A 15,882-nucleotide genomic window follows, 5' to 3' on the forward strand; every position below is an offset into this window, starting at 1 on the left:
CATAATATATTAAAAATACTTTAAAAAATTCTATTTGTAAATAAATATATAAAGATAACTAATTACATATTTGTATCAATTTTGCTTTTTATTTAATACTATTTTACAATAATTTATTTATTTATTCTCAAAGATCATCGACGTTTCTTTAGTCTTCCTTTTCTCCATCTTCATCATTAATAGGTGGCAGAATTTCAGACTCACCGTACATCATTTCGTATGCAACTTAATATTTCTTTATATTTTCTTACAAAAACATAACAAATTTGGAAGTAAGATCTTCAAAAACATCTTTGTAAGTTAATTTATTTTCTAGTTCATCGGGTTTTGATTCTACAAAATCATGAATTGCATCTATTAAAAGTTATATTTTTTCTTAATTAAAGTTCTATCCTGCTAAACTCATGCCTGCTCCAATTATATCTCTAAGTACTTTAAAATACATTTCTTTAGAAAATAAAAGTTTGCCTTCAGGATCATGCTAGCGGATAATTTCCATAATAAAACTATCGTCGTCTGTGACTGTGTCGTAATCTGACTTAACAATTTGTGAAGTAAATAATATTAGTAGTAGTACTAAAATTTGATTTCTCATATTTTTATTCTAAAATCTCTAAATTTGAAGTATTTATTTTGTTATATTAATATTAACAAATACCAAATATTCCAAGTGTTTTATCTAGATTTTATAAATCTATATTTTGCAAAGTAATATGAAACTAAGACATTAATTAACACATGTAATTAATCTCATGAATTTCTAAAATATTGGTAAATTATGTTAAAACTTCAAATACCATACATTTATCACAAACTAAAAGCTAAAGTAATTTAAAGTTAGGATCAATAAAATAAGCAAAACTCTTAATTTACTTAAAATATTAATTAAAAAATCAACAATTAAATTAAAATAAATTCCATGATTGATGAGCAAGCAAATAATATATTAGATTTATACTGAAAAATAATATGTAACAAAAATAATAGCAGCTAAAACAATAAAAAATATAATATATTAAAGATTAATTAAAACTTTCTTTAAGGAGAGCATATTAGATAGTTATTTAGATAGATAGATAGTTAGGTAGGTAGGTATGTAGCTATTTACTTTGTAAGTTATCTGCTTATTATTTGTTTTGAAATACAACTTCAAAAGTTTTTAATTTAGAAAATACTTCTTTGACTAGGGAGTTAATATTACTTTGTTTTTTATAATGATTTAGCCATAAATTATTATTTATTTATTTATTTATACTAAAACACTAAAGATGGCAATTACTTTTAATTTATAATTAGTTAATGAGGCCTTTCAACAGCAGCCGCCTTATTTTTTTTCTTTTTTTTCTTTATTTTGCTCTTCTGTTTGGTTTTAGTCCAGTTGAAAATTTTATTTTGTTTCTTCTGTTTATTAGATATTAAAATAAAAATTAATATTTTTAAATATACTTTGTTCGTTTATTTATTTATTTGTTAATTTTCTTTTAAAATAAAATACCTTAGTTATTATTTACGTTTTTGTTCATTCCTCCTTAAAGCTGAGCAAGCTAGCTAACTTCTGCTCCTGGAAGCATATTAGCAATAGATCTAAATAGTTATTATACATTTTAACCAGTGAGAGCACTAACTTCAAAAAATTTGACATCTAATTCTTTTGCTTTAACTTAACCATCTGTTGTTTATACTACCCTAAATAGTTGAATCAAAAAAGCATATTGAGTTTAAAGAATGACTTTTAATTAATAATATTTACCTTTTGTCAACTAAATCATTTTTACTACCAACTAAGCAAATAATGACATCGTGTCCTCTTTCTGCCCTAACATCTTCTATCCATTTGGCAACATTATCGAATGAAACTTTGTCTATTTTAGTCGGAGGAAAAATAAATATTAATATAAATCGAATGAGGCTATCTAATTACTTGTAATATCGTAACAGACAACTGCAACAGCGCTATCTCTAATATATGAAGGAATTAAACTTCTAAATCTTTCTTATCCAGCTGTATCCCATAGTTGTAATCTTATAGTTCTATCTTCATAATAGAGGGTCTTGGAGATAAAATCAATACCAACTGTAGGCTAATATTAAAAATAATTATTTTAATTTAACTCAGATATTCAATTTTATTTAAAGTTAATCCATAATTCTAAGTTTCAAGTGGCTATAATAAATATACTCTTAGATTTAAATATTCTTTATATATGATGATTGTTTTTTTATATTTATGATTTATAATAAATAATTTCATTAAGGAGTTAAAATGAGCTAGATTTAAGCGAATCCCAAATATATAATAACAAATTATTTTTAGATAATTTAATGATTTATATTTTTAAATCTATTTCTCCTTAATTCTCTTTAATATATTTCATTAATGTAGTTGTGTTTTTATTTAAATTTTTAAAAACAGTTGATCATTTTTATTTACAAATTATGGATTGGTTTTATAGAGCATTTAAAGAAGAAGAAGAATTATTTACGTGATCTTTTCCATCAAATGTGTCAAACATAAATCTGTTAATAATTGATGTCTTTCCTACACCCTAATCTCCTAAAAATACTAATTTATATTTTGACAAGGGAGTAGCTATTGATCCTTTTGTTTCTGAGTTCATTGTTAATACTTGATTGATTGACTGAATGATTAATTATTTAATAATTTAATTTTATTTATTTTTTTCTTTTTTAATGTTTTCTTTTGATTAATTTAATAACGAAATAATTAATATATCTATTAACAAATTTCTTTTTCTGTTTTTTATAAGACTTTTCTATTGCTTTTAAATATTAAGAAAATAAGCTTATTAGTTATTTATTTATTTATTTACCTTTTTTTCAACTATCCCTCTATCTTAAAAATACAATTTCCTTATTTTTAAATTTTTTGTTTTAAGCTATCATCAATAACTACTAAGACCAAACTAGAATGCATTTTTAATCCGAATAAAATCCATCGATTCGTATTTTAACTTAACATTTTTTTTATTCGTTGAAAATAATTATAAAAAATAATAAAAACTAAAATTAAACTCAAGGCTAAGCTATCTATCTATCTAACCAAATGAAAATAATTAATCATATATCGTTTTAAATAATAATTATTGGAATGAAAAACCTTCAATTAAATTTATTTGTGAATTATAAAAACAAACTATTATCTCAAATAATTTATTTTCAGGTATTTTTCTTTATAAATTAAATTTTTAAATAACTATTACAATTATAAGCTTGAGCTTATTTTTTTAGTGTCTTACATGAAAAATTAAATTATATAAATTTTTGAAATCTATTGAATAAACCCAAAATAATTAATTTTTTTAGACTAGTAACCAAGATAGTAATAAAAAATAAATATATTTATACTGGAAGATACACAATATTTTGAATAATAATTAATAATTTCAATATATTTTAGTAATTAAACACTGAAAGAAAAATAAACTACTATTCTATAGTGTAAATCATGGTTCTACCCAATCAAATCTAACAACTTAATCTATTGAGAATACAGCATCACAATCAACTTTATCAGTATCTTCCATAAATCCAGGACAAGTATACTCTCCTGTAGATTTGTTGAATCTTAGTTTACCCCCTCCACATTTAGTGCATTGTGGTATAGCACCAAGGGTGTATCCATCTGCTACTTTTTCTAAAAGTACTTCTTTAGTACCTGTTTATGTTTAATTATTTGCTTTTAAAATAGCTTTGAGTTAAGCAACAGTTTTAGATTTTAGTTCTTCTAATTTTTTTAAGTATTTTTATCTTTAACCATCTGTGTATCCAGCCAAGCTAACTTCAGCATCTATATCTTCATCGCTATCATCAGCTTTTGATCTCTTGTTGGTTTTCTTTTCAGACTTATTCACTTTTGTAGCTTTCTTTGCTTTTTTAACTACCTCTTCTCCTGAATCAGAATCTGAGTTATCTGGATCCCAGTTTTTATCTTATTTTTTACTTTTTTTATCATAGTTGTTTCTGTATTTAACATATTCATCCACAGCATTGTTAAATAAATCCTTTTCTGTTTACTTAGATGGATTTACATTCATGTTTTTAAGCTTTCCTGTTTATGTTTTAGGGTTATAATCAACGATAGGATGACCAGCTACAGGAGGTAAACACTTTTGGTGATAATATCTTTTACTTACATAAATAGGTTCAGCTCTATCTCTTTCTGAGCTACACCATCTGAGCACATCTTTATCAATAGTTTTGCCACAAGATCTGCACTTGGCTTTATTTGAAACAGAAACTTCGAGATATAAATCTTCGTAGAATTTATATTCTGGTGTATTGCTATCATAATCATAAAAATTCATTTGAAGTATCCTTTTTGTAAATATTTATTTTTACCTAATTTGAAAAATATATTTTTTTATGCTAATTAATCTTTATTTTCTATAAATTTTAGTTTACTTTTTATAAAGGATCTTTAATCAAGGTTGTTAAAATCTGATACCTCAATAGGCGCGGCTTGTTAATAAATTTTCTGATAATCTTGTGGATATTATCTGCTTATATCATAGATGCAAATAGTCCTAATAAATCTATTTGTTTTTTTATCTAAAATATGTCTTTTGTTATTTGAAAATATAAAAAAATATTTCTTTAAATGAGGATAATTAATTAATGTCAATAATCATGATTTTTGTTAAAAAGAGAAATCTAAATTTTTTCTTTGATTTTAATAATACCCTAAATATTAGGTTGTATATTAATTATTATAAAATTAAAGTAAATTTAAATTTATTTTATTTAATTTTAATAATATTTGAATTTAGCTATGGTCAATAATAAATAGAGTTTAAAAAGAAATTAATTTTTAACAATAACTTAAGTAATAATTTTTACAAGTTTAAAGTATAATATTTATTAATTTAATAGCATTATTAGATACTTTCTAAGTAAACAATTTAAAAATTAGAAAGAATATATAAAATCAAAACCAATATATTAACTTATAAAAATGAATTTTTTTAGTATTTTTGATAAAGAGGCTAATAAAAATTTGCTGCAGGCATAATATTATCTATAATATTTTTTATAAAACACAAACAAATTTATTTAGGTAATATAATTTTTTAAAAATATCATCATGTAAAATAAATTAATATAGTTGTTGCATTTATATAAATGATTAATTTCAATAGAATCGATAACTTTTAAACAGATTAATTAGTGCTTATTTGTTTGTAAATTTAATTAAATTATAAAAAAACAATGTAATCTATTTAAAAATTGAAAAAATTAAATTTTTTTATCTTATATCTAACTTTAATCAGTATCAAAAGCAAATCAAGTTAAAGATCTTAATTTATAATTTTTAGGAATTACCGATTAAATGAGACCAGCAAGAGGAAAGTCTAATCCAAAGTAACTTTCTAAATAGAAAATTAAATGGGTATTTACTAGTTTATGATATTAAAATTAGGGCTCCATTAGCTTCTTAATAACTAGAATTGGAAACAAAAAAAATGGTACTTATTATGAATAATAAATAGATTTATATAGAAAATAGTAATTTTTAAAGCAGAAAAGTTTACTTAACTTTTTAAAAATATAGGAAGAAAAGCTAGCCTATTTGAAGGCATAAATGGAAGTAGAAAAAAAGAAAAAAGAAGATTAGTATATTCTTATTGAAAGATAAATTTATTATTTATTTACTTAAAATATAAATAAATAATAGATTAAAAACAAGTGGAAGTAGATGGAAGTCATCTACAGCAGCATAACCAATTAAGAGTAATTCTTTAAAGAATCTCAAAAATTAAATTGTTTTTATAATAAGATTATGCTAATATGATAATTGATGCAAAAAAATCAAACGAGAAAACAACTAAAATTGACTACGCTAAAATGAACAAAGAATTTGGTTAAAAAATGGCTCAAAAATCTTCATTAAGTAACTTATTTGTTTATGCTAAAAAACAGATTTTGAAATTTTAATATTTGATAAAGAAAATACAAGTAGCAGTATGTCTTCGATACAAAGACCCTCTTCAAATACTTAGTCTTCAAGACAAAAAGAAAACTAAAGCTCTAATGATTTAAATAAATCTCTTAATGGGTCATTCTAATAAAGTAGCAGTAAAGGAATGATTGAGAGAAGAAGTTCAAAAGATTCCAGCTAAATAAAACAAAACAAAGCTATTTTAACTCCTTTTTTAAAATAACTCCTAGAAGAAACAAATTTAGTAAAATATACAGATGTGTTCTTAAGTAATGGATACTCTAATGAGGAATAAATAAAATGTAAAATTCATTTAAAATATGTTTGATTATTTAATTTTTAAACTATTATAAAGAAATAAATACAGATGCATTAAATAAAATGGGTATTCCTCCTGGATTTTAAATTAAAATAATGAAAAGGATAAATACTTTAAATCTGAATAAAAGTGTTGATTTAAATAACACTGAATTAGCAAAAAAACCTTCAATGAATAATAATAATAGTATTACAACACCCAAATCCGTAGCATAGAAATCTCTTTTAGAAGAATAAAAAGTAAATATATAAGAAAAAAAAAGCGAGTCTCCTAGTAAATAAACTGATAATAATAATAATAAGATTGCAAGTAGACCTCCCTTATTGAAGAAATAACCATCTCAAGATTTAAAAAAAGTAAGATTTTAAGAAAAATCTCCTTAAATATAGCCTAAAATAAAGTAATCAACTGACAACACTGGTAAATAGTTATTTCACACAGAGTCAACAGCAACAGACGCTCAAACTCCTTCTGACTTTTTATCTAAAAAAGTAAGCTGTTGGTAATGCTACTCTATTTTTGTTGAGGAAAAAGCTATTTAATAACACGGAAAGCTGTTTTGTAAATAAGAATGCCTTTAAACTTATGAAGATTTCTATATAGTAAATTATTATTATTTTTATTCAATTTAAAAATAACTATTTTACAAAAATAATTAGGTGCAATGTGCTAATAAAAATTGCTTAAAAAAAATAAGCAAACAAGACTGTAGCTTTAGAGAGGGTAATTGGTATTGTCTAGGAAAATGTGAGCCCAATATTTAGCAAATAGAGCAAATGTGGGAGGAATAAATTTAATCTACAGAAAAAATGGAAGGAGAAACTGATGAATAATACTATGAAAGAAAAATCAAAGAGTTCGAAAACATAGATAAAAGAAAAAAAGTAGAATATGATTTAAAGCTTTCTAGTGAAAATGAAAAGAAATCTAAAATTTTATCTCTTGAAGAAATAGAAGCAAAATATAAATTTATAAATGAAACCCAAAATATTGATTGAATTAAAATTATTGTTAATTGCTCAACTCAAATAATAAAAACTCACAAATAATTAATAAAAATTACTCAAAAATATTGAATTAAAATTTAAACATAGTTAAAATTTTTTAAAAATAATAAATTTCATAAGATAAGTATATTATATTTATCTCTCTCTATCTAATTATCTGTCTACCTATCTATCATCTAACTATCTATCTATCTATTTCTATATTTTTCATAAAAATGAATTTCTTTCAATTAAATGATAAATATGTTCTAATAATTTATCTGATGCAGTTTATATTTACAATAATTTTAAAAAACTAATAAAAAATTCAAATATAAAAAACATTTTAATTAAAAGAATCAATAGTTTAGATATTTTTTTAGAATAAATTTGTCAATTTTAATTAAATAAATTCTTTTAAATTACATTAACTTAGTTAGTTAAGGGATAAATAATAATATTACTTATTTATTTGTTTTTGGTTAGAATAGTGATTATAGATTGTTTAACCAGTTTATAGATAAAATGATACCCTCTCTTAATTCAAAATTATAAAAATTTTGGATTTTTGGATCTTTTATTAATCTATCTGTTCTTTACTTAATCTTTTTAGTATATTAGTTATTTTATAAATTTATTTGTTCCTTTACTTTAAATATTCTTAGAGGATATAATTTTCATTTCAAATTTGATTTTATCAAAATAATGCTTATGAATGAAAATTATGATTCAGTTTAAATAATTTTTATATTCTAAATATTACAAGTATTATAAATTACTTCAGGTAGTTTTTTGATTTAGAATATTTAAAGAAAGAAAAAATTATTAAATATAAAAAAATTCTGAAAACATATTAGAAATATACTAAAATTTGTTTCAAATGAAATAAATAAATTGGCTTAAGATGATATGATGATTTATACAATATACATGATGAAATAATTTAGATAAAAAGTAGAAAACTTATTATAAGTTAATAATTTATATGTTCATAAAAAGGAGTTTTATATTAGTTAGTTAGACTATTAGTGTTTTTTTTATAAATTTGTATGATTTATTTATTTTAATTTTCTATAAAAATTTAACTTTTTTAAATTTCTAGTCCACTACACTTGATTGATTGATTTATTTATTGATTCATTGATTGTTTTGTTATAGGCATTTATTTGTTTTTTTTGTTTTCAATTGACTATAAATTTCTTTTAGAAGTAAGACATCTAGTTCAGTTCTTTGAAGTGAGAAGTTGAATATAATATCTATTTAAATGAAAAATCATTTTTCTTATCTCAACAACAGCCATTAGATGCTGGAGGTGTTGGCTTTGTTTTTGCTGATAAAGTCATAGTATTTTATTCAGTTCCAACCTTTACTCCAAAAGTCTATTTATATTAATTTTAAATAGGAAACTTTTAGTTATTTTAATAGTAAAAAATAAATTTAATATTACCTCGATGTTAGGATCTATTAAGCCTTGATTAATCTTTTCATAGATCATTTTTGCTGTTTATTTGAAGGCTTCTTCAACATTATATGCGGTTTTAGCACTTACTTCTAAATAAACAAGATCATGCTCTTTGGCAAACTTTTCACCTTCTTCATAGCTTACTTGACGACTATTTATAAAATTATAAATGTTATTTAAATCTTTCTCTTCTTCATAAAAGTTATAATCAAAGTGTATTGAAATCATCTCACACACATTTTTTAATTTGCTTCACAGATAAAGTAAATTGTAAAAATTTTAAAAGCAATCTAACAATAAAAATTTACTCTTATTCCAAATCGCACTTGTTACCAACTAAAATAAAACTCATTTATGGGTTTCCGTTTTATCTAGCTTCTTCAAGCCATCTGCCAAGATGTTAGAAACTCTCACGCCTTTTCAACAAAAAATTAACTTAAATTTAGTCAATACATTGATAAAATTGTTTTACTTAGTAATATCGTAAACTAAAAGAGCTCCAGCTGCTGATCTATAATATGAACGAGTAATTGATCTAAAGGATTCTTAACCAGCCTAATTGTTTTAAAGTATTTTAAATTATTTTTATGTTTGAAAAAATAATCAAAAATCTAATCAATTTATTTTATTTTATAGCTTAAGAAATAACTATTTAGTGATCCTTCAAAGAGGAGGTAAAGTGTTATTTGTAAAATATAATTAATTACTGTATCCCAAATCTAAAGCTTAATATTTTTATTATCAAAACTAATCATTCTTGCACCAAACTCGACACCGATAGTTACATCGTGCTTTTCTTTGAATCTCTTATCTATGAATTGAGAGAGGATGCAACTTTTACCGACACCTTTTTTAATAAAAATAAAATGTCATAAAGGCAAGATTAAATAATTTCTTTAAACATACCAGTATCACCGATGATAATATACTTAAAAAGATAGGCGTAACTCATATTTTTTATTAGCTATATTATTTTAAGACTCTTAACTCTTTCTTTGTTATTTTAGTTTGCTTTAGATTTTTTTCTTTTTCTTAATAAATTAATTTAATGATTTAAAAATGTTTATTGTTTTCAGTCAATTAATAAGTTGAGTTCCAGACTATTTTAAATAATAGTTTAGAATGTTTTTATCAGTACTTTTATTTATCACTATCATCATCAGCTTAATTCAGTTCTTCATATAAATTTTGTATTGTAGATTGATAGTTCATTATCAATATTCCTTCCTTTCTTTCTATTTTATTACTTTAGCAAACAAAGAAAAATATTAAATTTCTTTTTTGAAAACCTTATGATAAATTATTATATCAATCAATATCAAATAAATAGCTACATATCCATTTTGCAAATTTTTCTCTATCTTTCGGTATGAAAAAGATTGCAAATATAACAAACAAACATATTTGATAATCAAGCTTTTGATTTATTCATCAATTTTACCTTGTTATAGATAAAGTAAATTAATTATTTTTATATTTTAAATTCTAATAAGCCGATTAGCAGAAAAAAAAATACCTAGTTTTCTGATAAGGAGCTATTTAAATTTTAGATACAAATTTTAATTTTGGTGAAGGCAATTTTAAAATCATAAAAATTATTTTACAACTAAATTTTTGAAAAAGGAAAAAAAATAAAAAAAGAAAATTTTTACATTATAAAAAAAAGAATTAGTAATTTCATAAAGTATTAAATTTAGTTCATTTTTTATATAAGTACTGATAGTTTCTTTTTAGCAAGCATTTTTTTGCGCGAATCTTAGTAAAAGAAAGAAAATAAATAAATTTCACTATGATAAAGTTTAGTCTGAGAATAGTAAATACATTTTTAATGAACAAATATAATAAATAAAAGTAAAAGTTTCATAAATAATTATAAAATAATATTGTAAATTTATTATTTAGTAAAATTTATAATGTCTTTTTTTAGATATCAAAACAATCTCTTCACATAGGTTGCATTTTACTTTCAATTAATATTTTCTTTCTTGCATCAACCTTTAAGTTTTTAAGTTAGGAATAAGACTAAATATATAATTTTCTTATAATATAAATTTACTAATCTGATCATAATCTACTCATAAGCTCTCTCGAATTAAAGAATAGGCTCCCTAATTGAGTTGGCCTAAAAATTAACAGGTCCTTCTTTATCGATAGCTGATATTATTGTCTATATAAAGTTTGAATATATATTCTTTAAATTAAAACAACAAACTCTAATTAAGATTTACACGAATAGCCTCCTCAAAGGTCTCTTCAGAGGTCTTCAAATTTTAATGCATTTAGTTAGAGTGTGGGTGGTTCATATCTTAGTTTAGCTTAATTTACAAAATAAATATATAAATAATTAGTGTTTAGGAACAAATTTCTTAATAATTAGAAGTAAAAAGTAATTTTAATTAAAAAATAATATATAATATACATAAATGTTAAAAAATGAAATATACTTTTTCTGATAATAACTTTTAAGCAATTGGCATTTAAATTTTCATAATATTATATATTATTAAATTTTAATTATCGTTAAAGAAAAAAAGTAAAGTTACCATTTTAATTCTTTCAAATAAAATATTTTTGTTTATTAAAAAATATTTTTATCTATTTCTGATTTAGAGAAGAACAAATCAATAAATAAATAATTTAATTTTTAAGGAAATTTAAAATTTTTATTCTTTAAATTCTTCTTAAGTATAAATATATATTTGACAATATTATGAGTATTTTTGTAGAGTACATTGAAATTAGAATATTAAATTATCATTTTATGAATTTAGTTAGCTAAACAAAATAATTTTTTAAGTAAAAAAATATTAATTTATCAATTTAAAATAAAATTAATTAATTTATCATACTAAATTATTATCAAAAATTAAATCAAATACCTAAAAACGTACCAAAATTATAATGATTTTTTAATAAAAATAAAACAATTTTTTTAGTTTTAACATTGACATTTATTTGAATTAAAAAAATATTTTATTGAATTATCATTTATTAAATAAAATTTAACGAAGATATTTTTTTATTTATTATTAGAGAGTATGTATCATTCGTTTTTAAGATTTTTTCTAAACCAAGGAATAAGTCTAGAAACAGTTTTTTAGTAAAGTTTATAACTTGGCTTTTTTTATGATAAATACTTTTCCATAGCTGGAACACTATAAAAGTTAAATAAGCAAGTAATACTAACAGCTCCAATCACAGTCCATAATGGAGGATTTGTAGATCCAAGCAATGAGATAAAGATTCCCCACCATATTGTGATTTAGCCAAAATAGTTAGGATGTCTCGAGTATTTCCATAGTCCTACTTCTATGCATTTTTCAGTTTTCACTCCTCTCCAAGGAAGCAATTATTCATCAGCTATAGCTTCAATAATAACTCCTGCTAAAGAAATAAAGCTTCCTAAGTAGGTAATAAATTCTTATATAAAAGTTTAATTTGCAAGATCCTCGTTTAAAATATAGTAAAGAGGAGTCAATCCCAAAAAGACTAGAATTGTTGGAAACAAATGAAAACTGAAAAAAGAAAACAACCAATATAAAACTGGATTATGAATCACATTAGAGTATTACTTGTATCTGAAATCTTCATATTGGAAACCAGGCCAGAATCTATTTTATTTTATATAAATTGATACTTAGTAAATAAATTTGAAAATAATAATAAGCTGATCTACCTAAAATAGTAAACATTCTGCTTAATGCAGTAAGCAAGTAGTGGGAAGATTGCTAGCATGTTTCTTAAACTATTTGAATATAAGCTTTATTTGTTCAAAATATATGCATAACCAATAGGTAAGGTTTACCAGTAAGGATCATAAATGCTACTATTTTTGAATATAAAAGAAAAAGCGAAGACCAAAATAGTATGTGCGATATCAACCAAGAGCACTCTAATTAGAGGATGTAAATTGAATGGTTATGTAAAATCATAAAAGATTTCTAAGGTTAGAAAAGCCAAAGCATATGGGAAAACCATAATGAAGAGACTAACCAAATATGGGTATTTATTTTCTTAAGATTTGTTCATTTTAAATTACAAATGTTGGAAGTTTATTGTTTACCTTAATTTATTTATCAATTTTTATTAAAATATAAATCTTTAAGAATATTATTAATCAAACATAAATTTATTAAAATTTATTAGAAATGTTATAAACTAAAAACTAAACAAGAGTAATCAAGATACTTCTTGAAATTATAGGTTAAATTTTTTTGCAAAAATAAAAAAATTAAATTATATAAAACAAACAAATAATCGTTCAATCATTATCCATAAAAGATTTTAGATTTTTTGTTTTTAGTTCATCAAATTAAATATTTTTTAATCAACACCAGCCAGTTTTATGAATATTCGTTATTAAATGCAATCAACTTAAAAATTATTTAAAATTTTTTTATGAATATTTTCATGATAATTTTATGATGAAAATTTGTTTAGCTGAAATTTTGCAATCCAATTATTTAACAAACATTATAAATAAATAATAGATTTTTGATAACATTTTAAAAATTCACAGTTTGTTAATTTTTATAACAAATATAATACAATAAATAACTTGCTGTTTTTAAAGATAATAAATTTTTTTTCTTCTAAATTGTTTATAAATTATAAATCAGTAAACTCTTCTAAATAAATGTATACCTATCTCAAAATTATAATATGTCATATTTTACCTCTAGGTTAGTTATACTAAAATATTAGATTGAGCAACACTTATTACACATTGCCTATTTATATAATTATAAATTTTAATTATCTTTGAATGGTTTAAATAATTAAATTAAAAGTTTACTTAAAAGTTGAATTAAAGCTAATTTATTTACTATTTATTTAACTTAGATTGATTAAGAATACTTAAATCTAAAATCTGATATGAAGTCTCAGCACATTTTTTACATTTTATTAAGAATTTTAAATAGTTAAACTTAATTTCACCATGTATAACAGCTGAAAATTAAAATAAGAGGCTTATATCATTAGAATTTTGCTTATCAGATTTCTTAGATTTTTCATTGATAATTGGTACAACTTGATATTAATTAAAAGAATATATTTAATTAAGAATTTAATAAACCCAAAAATATTACACTTATCCTTCATATATAATTTTTTTTAGCTACAATTACATATTATACTTTTTGATTTTTCATCAAAGTTCGTAATACCGCAATCTTTACATGTATAACTAGCTTGAAAACCTTCTACTTGGATTATATTTTCAATCCCTAAAAAAGTTTCTACTTTTGCAATCAAGCGGACATGTATTAGTTAACTCTCCTCATAAATTAATGTATTATCTAATATTTTTTCCATTAAAATATCTAAGAGGTTTTATTTAATCTAATTTACTAATAATTTGAGATTAAAGAATGTTTTTAACTTCTGGATCTACTGTAATATCGCCTTGAAAATGTTATGAACTTTAATCATCTAATTAAATAGTTTGATTTTAACTCAGATTACTACTCATTCTTGTATATAGCAATTTATTTCAGCTTCTACTAAAAAATTTATTAATTTAATTTTTTCAATCAAAAATATATGATAAAATCAGGAATAATTAATATTTTTTTTAAAAATTACAAATTAATGAGACAAAAAATATCTTAGCAAATTAAATCCATATAACATCTTACAAAATAAAATTGTATTTAAAACTATTTTATAACATTAATTAATTAATAAATTTTATATATTTAAATCAAATGAATTTAATTATGAAAAAAATTTTAGAAAAATAATTTATAAAAAAATATTATAATTGATTTGATAAAATAGAATTTTCTTTTGAAAATAATTATAAGTTAATTAAGCAGATATAATACTGATGTCTATTTTGACATAAAATAATTAAACATCTAAATTATAATAATTTGAAGATTATAATAATTAATTTTTGTAAGTAAGTTTGTTTGTTTTGTTTGGATAGCAATAATAAAAAACTATACAAGAAAGTTAAATTGTTTGGTGAATAGAAAAATTTATAGAAAAAGTAATTTAAATAGCATAAATATGTCAGATAAGCAATAGTAGCCTAAGAAGGGCATGCTTAAATTAAAAGGAAATAAAACTGCTTCTGATATTGTGAGCAATTTAAAAAGTCAATAGGAATTATTGAAGAAAAGACCTATTTAAGAAGCATTACCAAAAGAATATTTGTAGCATAAGAAAAAAGAAGATGAAGAAAAAAAGAAAAAAGAACAAATAGAAAAATTAGCTTCATAGCCAGTCACAGGCGAAATCAAGAAAACTAAAAGTTAAGAAGCTTTTGATGTTATTAGAAAAAAGAGATTTGATGAAAAGGTATAATAAGAATTAAAAATCACTCACAGAGAAAAGCTTGAAAAATTCAACAAAGGTTTAAGTTAACTACCTGAACATTTTGACATTCCTAAAGTAGGTCCTGGATGATAATCAAACTGTTTATTGTATTTAATAATTATACATGTTTACATTGGTTACAAAATTTAAAATGTTTATTAAAAGTTTTCAAAAAAATTATTCTTTAAATAGCTTTTAGATTTATTAAAATTTTTGATAATAGTAATTTTGTATATAAATTGTTAGATTTTAGCAATAATCCAAACAAAAAATATATATATAAATGATTTTAAGATCTATTTTAAAAGTTAAAATATATAATAATTTTATATTTAATTTAAAATACGAAAAATAATTATTTAGAGTTTTAATAAGTATGAAAACATTCACAAAATAAATGCTTTACTAATAGAAATTCAGTTTAAAAACAAAAAAAAATTGTAAAAATATTTAAATTATTCATACTTAAAATTGTACCGCTCGATTAGCTCAGCTGGTTAGAGCATGCGGCTGTTAACCGCAAGGTCGTAGGTTCGATCCCTACATCGAGCGCTTTTTTTTTCATATCAGAATTTTTATAAAAATTACAGAACTTTATTTGATCTCAAAATAAAAAATATTTAAGTAGATCAAATATTTAAAATGTTTAAGAAGATCAAATATTTTTTCATTGGAAAAAAAGTTATTCTCAATAAAAAAAAATGCAAAATATTTGTAGATTTTGCTTCTATCAAAAGTTTGTATGATAAGTTAATTGAAATAATCAAAAACTTTTTTATATATGTAATGGAAAAATTAAAATGAATATGAGCTTATAAAAGAAAAAAATATCGAT

The 15,882-nt window shown here is 21.7% G+C and overlaps 9 protein-coding genes across 9 annotated transcripts; 2 read left to right on the forward strand and 7 right to left on the reverse strand. All coding sequences in view use genetic code 6, as the record gives it.

Moving 5' to 3' along the window:
* Positions 1-127: 127 nt before the first annotated feature.
* TTHERM_00467750 (hypothetical protein) lies at positions 128-595 on the reverse strand (the record flags this gene model as incomplete). The annotated part of the gene is made up of 1 exon (XM_001025071.1): positions 128-595. One exon carries the CDS (start codon positions 593-595, stop codon positions 128-130), a length of 468 nt encoding a protein of 155 aa, XP_001025071.1.
* A 714-nt stretch (positions 596-1,309) lies between these two features.
* TTHERM_00467760 (Rab-family small GTPase) lies at positions 1,310-2,618 on the reverse strand (the record flags this gene model as incomplete). The annotated part of the gene is made up of 5 exons (XM_001025072.2): positions 1,310-1,401; positions 1,496-1,686; positions 1,751-1,862; positions 1,922-2,081; positions 2,484-2,618. The coding sequence occupies 5 exons, from the start codon at positions 2,616-2,618 to the stop codon at positions 1,310-1,312; spliced, it is 690 nt and encodes a 229-aa protein (XP_001025072.2).
* Positions 2,619-3,464: 846 nt separating this feature from the next.
* On the reverse strand, positions 3,465-4,325 carry TTHERM_00467770 (poly polymerase and DNA-ligase Zn-finger region family protein, putative; the record flags this gene model as incomplete). The annotated part of the gene is made up of 1 exon (XM_001025073.3): positions 3,465-4,325. The coding sequence occupies one exon, from the start codon at positions 4,323-4,325 to the stop codon at positions 3,465-3,467; it is 861 nt and encodes a 286-aa protein (XP_001025073.1).
* Positions 4,326-5,347: 1,022 nt separating this feature from the next.
* TTHERM_00467780 (SAM domain protein) lies at positions 5,348-7,273 on the forward strand (the record flags this gene model as incomplete). Its single annotated transcript, XM_001025074.3, has 8 exons — positions 5,348-5,379; positions 5,438-5,483; positions 5,570-5,631; positions 5,693-5,748; positions 5,795-5,908; positions 5,965-6,258; positions 6,312-6,877; positions 6,935-7,273. The coding sequence occupies 8 exons, from the start codon at positions 5,348-5,350 to the stop codon at positions 7,271-7,273; spliced, it is 1,509 nt and encodes a 502-aa protein (XP_001025074.1).
* Positions 7,274-8,547: 1,274 nt separating this feature from the next.
* On the reverse strand, positions 8,548-9,675 carry TTHERM_00467790 (small guanosine triphosphatase family Ras family protein; the record flags this gene model as incomplete). The annotated part of the gene is made up of 6 exons (XM_001025075.3): positions 8,548-8,640; positions 8,709-8,874; positions 9,032-9,139; positions 9,196-9,278; positions 9,431-9,570; positions 9,630-9,675. 6 exons carry the CDS (start codon positions 9,673-9,675, stop codon positions 8,548-8,550), a joined length of 636 nt encoding a protein of 211 aa, XP_001025075.2.
* Positions 9,676-10,508: 833 nt separating this feature from the next.
* Positions 10,509-11,279, reverse strand: TTHERM_00467799 (hypothetical protein). The gene is made up of 3 exons (XM_001470996.2): positions 10,952-11,279; positions 10,780-10,890; positions 10,509-10,718 (listed from the first exon to the last, which is right to left on the reverse strand). The coding sequence occupies exons 1-3, from the start codon at positions 11,267-11,269 to the stop codon at positions 10,668-10,670; spliced, it is 480 nt and encodes a 159-aa protein (XP_001471046.2). The 5' UTR covers positions 11,270-11,279; the 3' UTR covers positions 10,509-10,667.
* Positions 11,280-11,766: 487 nt separating this feature from the next.
* On the reverse strand, positions 11,767-12,752 carry TTHERM_00467800 (phospholipid methyltransferase; the record flags this gene model as incomplete). The annotated part of the gene is made up of 2 exons (XM_001025076.2): positions 11,767-12,334; positions 12,400-12,752. 2 exons carry the CDS (start codon positions 12,750-12,752, stop codon positions 11,767-11,769), a joined length of 921 nt encoding a protein of 306 aa, XP_001025076.2.
* Positions 12,753-13,372: 620 nt separating this feature from the next.
* Positions 13,373-14,196, reverse strand: TTHERM_00467809 (hypothetical protein; the record flags this gene model as incomplete). The annotated part of the gene is made up of 4 exons (XM_001470997.3): positions 13,373-13,453; positions 13,519-13,754; positions 13,814-14,023; positions 14,076-14,196. 4 exons carry the CDS (start codon positions 14,194-14,196, stop codon positions 13,373-13,375), a joined length of 648 nt encoding a protein of 215 aa, XP_001471047.2.
* A 542-nt stretch (positions 14,197-14,738) lies between these two features.
* TTHERM_00467810 (hypothetical protein) lies at positions 14,739-15,137 on the forward strand (the record flags this gene model as incomplete). Its single annotated transcript, XM_001025077.3, has 1 exon — positions 14,739-15,137. The coding sequence occupies one exon, from the start codon at positions 14,739-14,741 to the stop codon at positions 15,135-15,137; it is 399 nt and encodes a 132-aa protein (XP_001025077.3).
* Between the last annotated feature and the right edge of the window lie 745 nt (positions 15,138-15,882).

The sequence above is a fragment of the Tetrahymena thermophila genome (genome assembly GCF_000189635.1).
Source record: "Tetrahymena thermophila SB210 genomic scaffold scf_8254371, whole genome shotgun sequence".
NCBI classification, from domain to species: Eukaryota; Ciliophora; class Oligohymenophorea; order Hymenostomatida; family Tetrahymenidae; genus Tetrahymena; species Tetrahymena thermophila.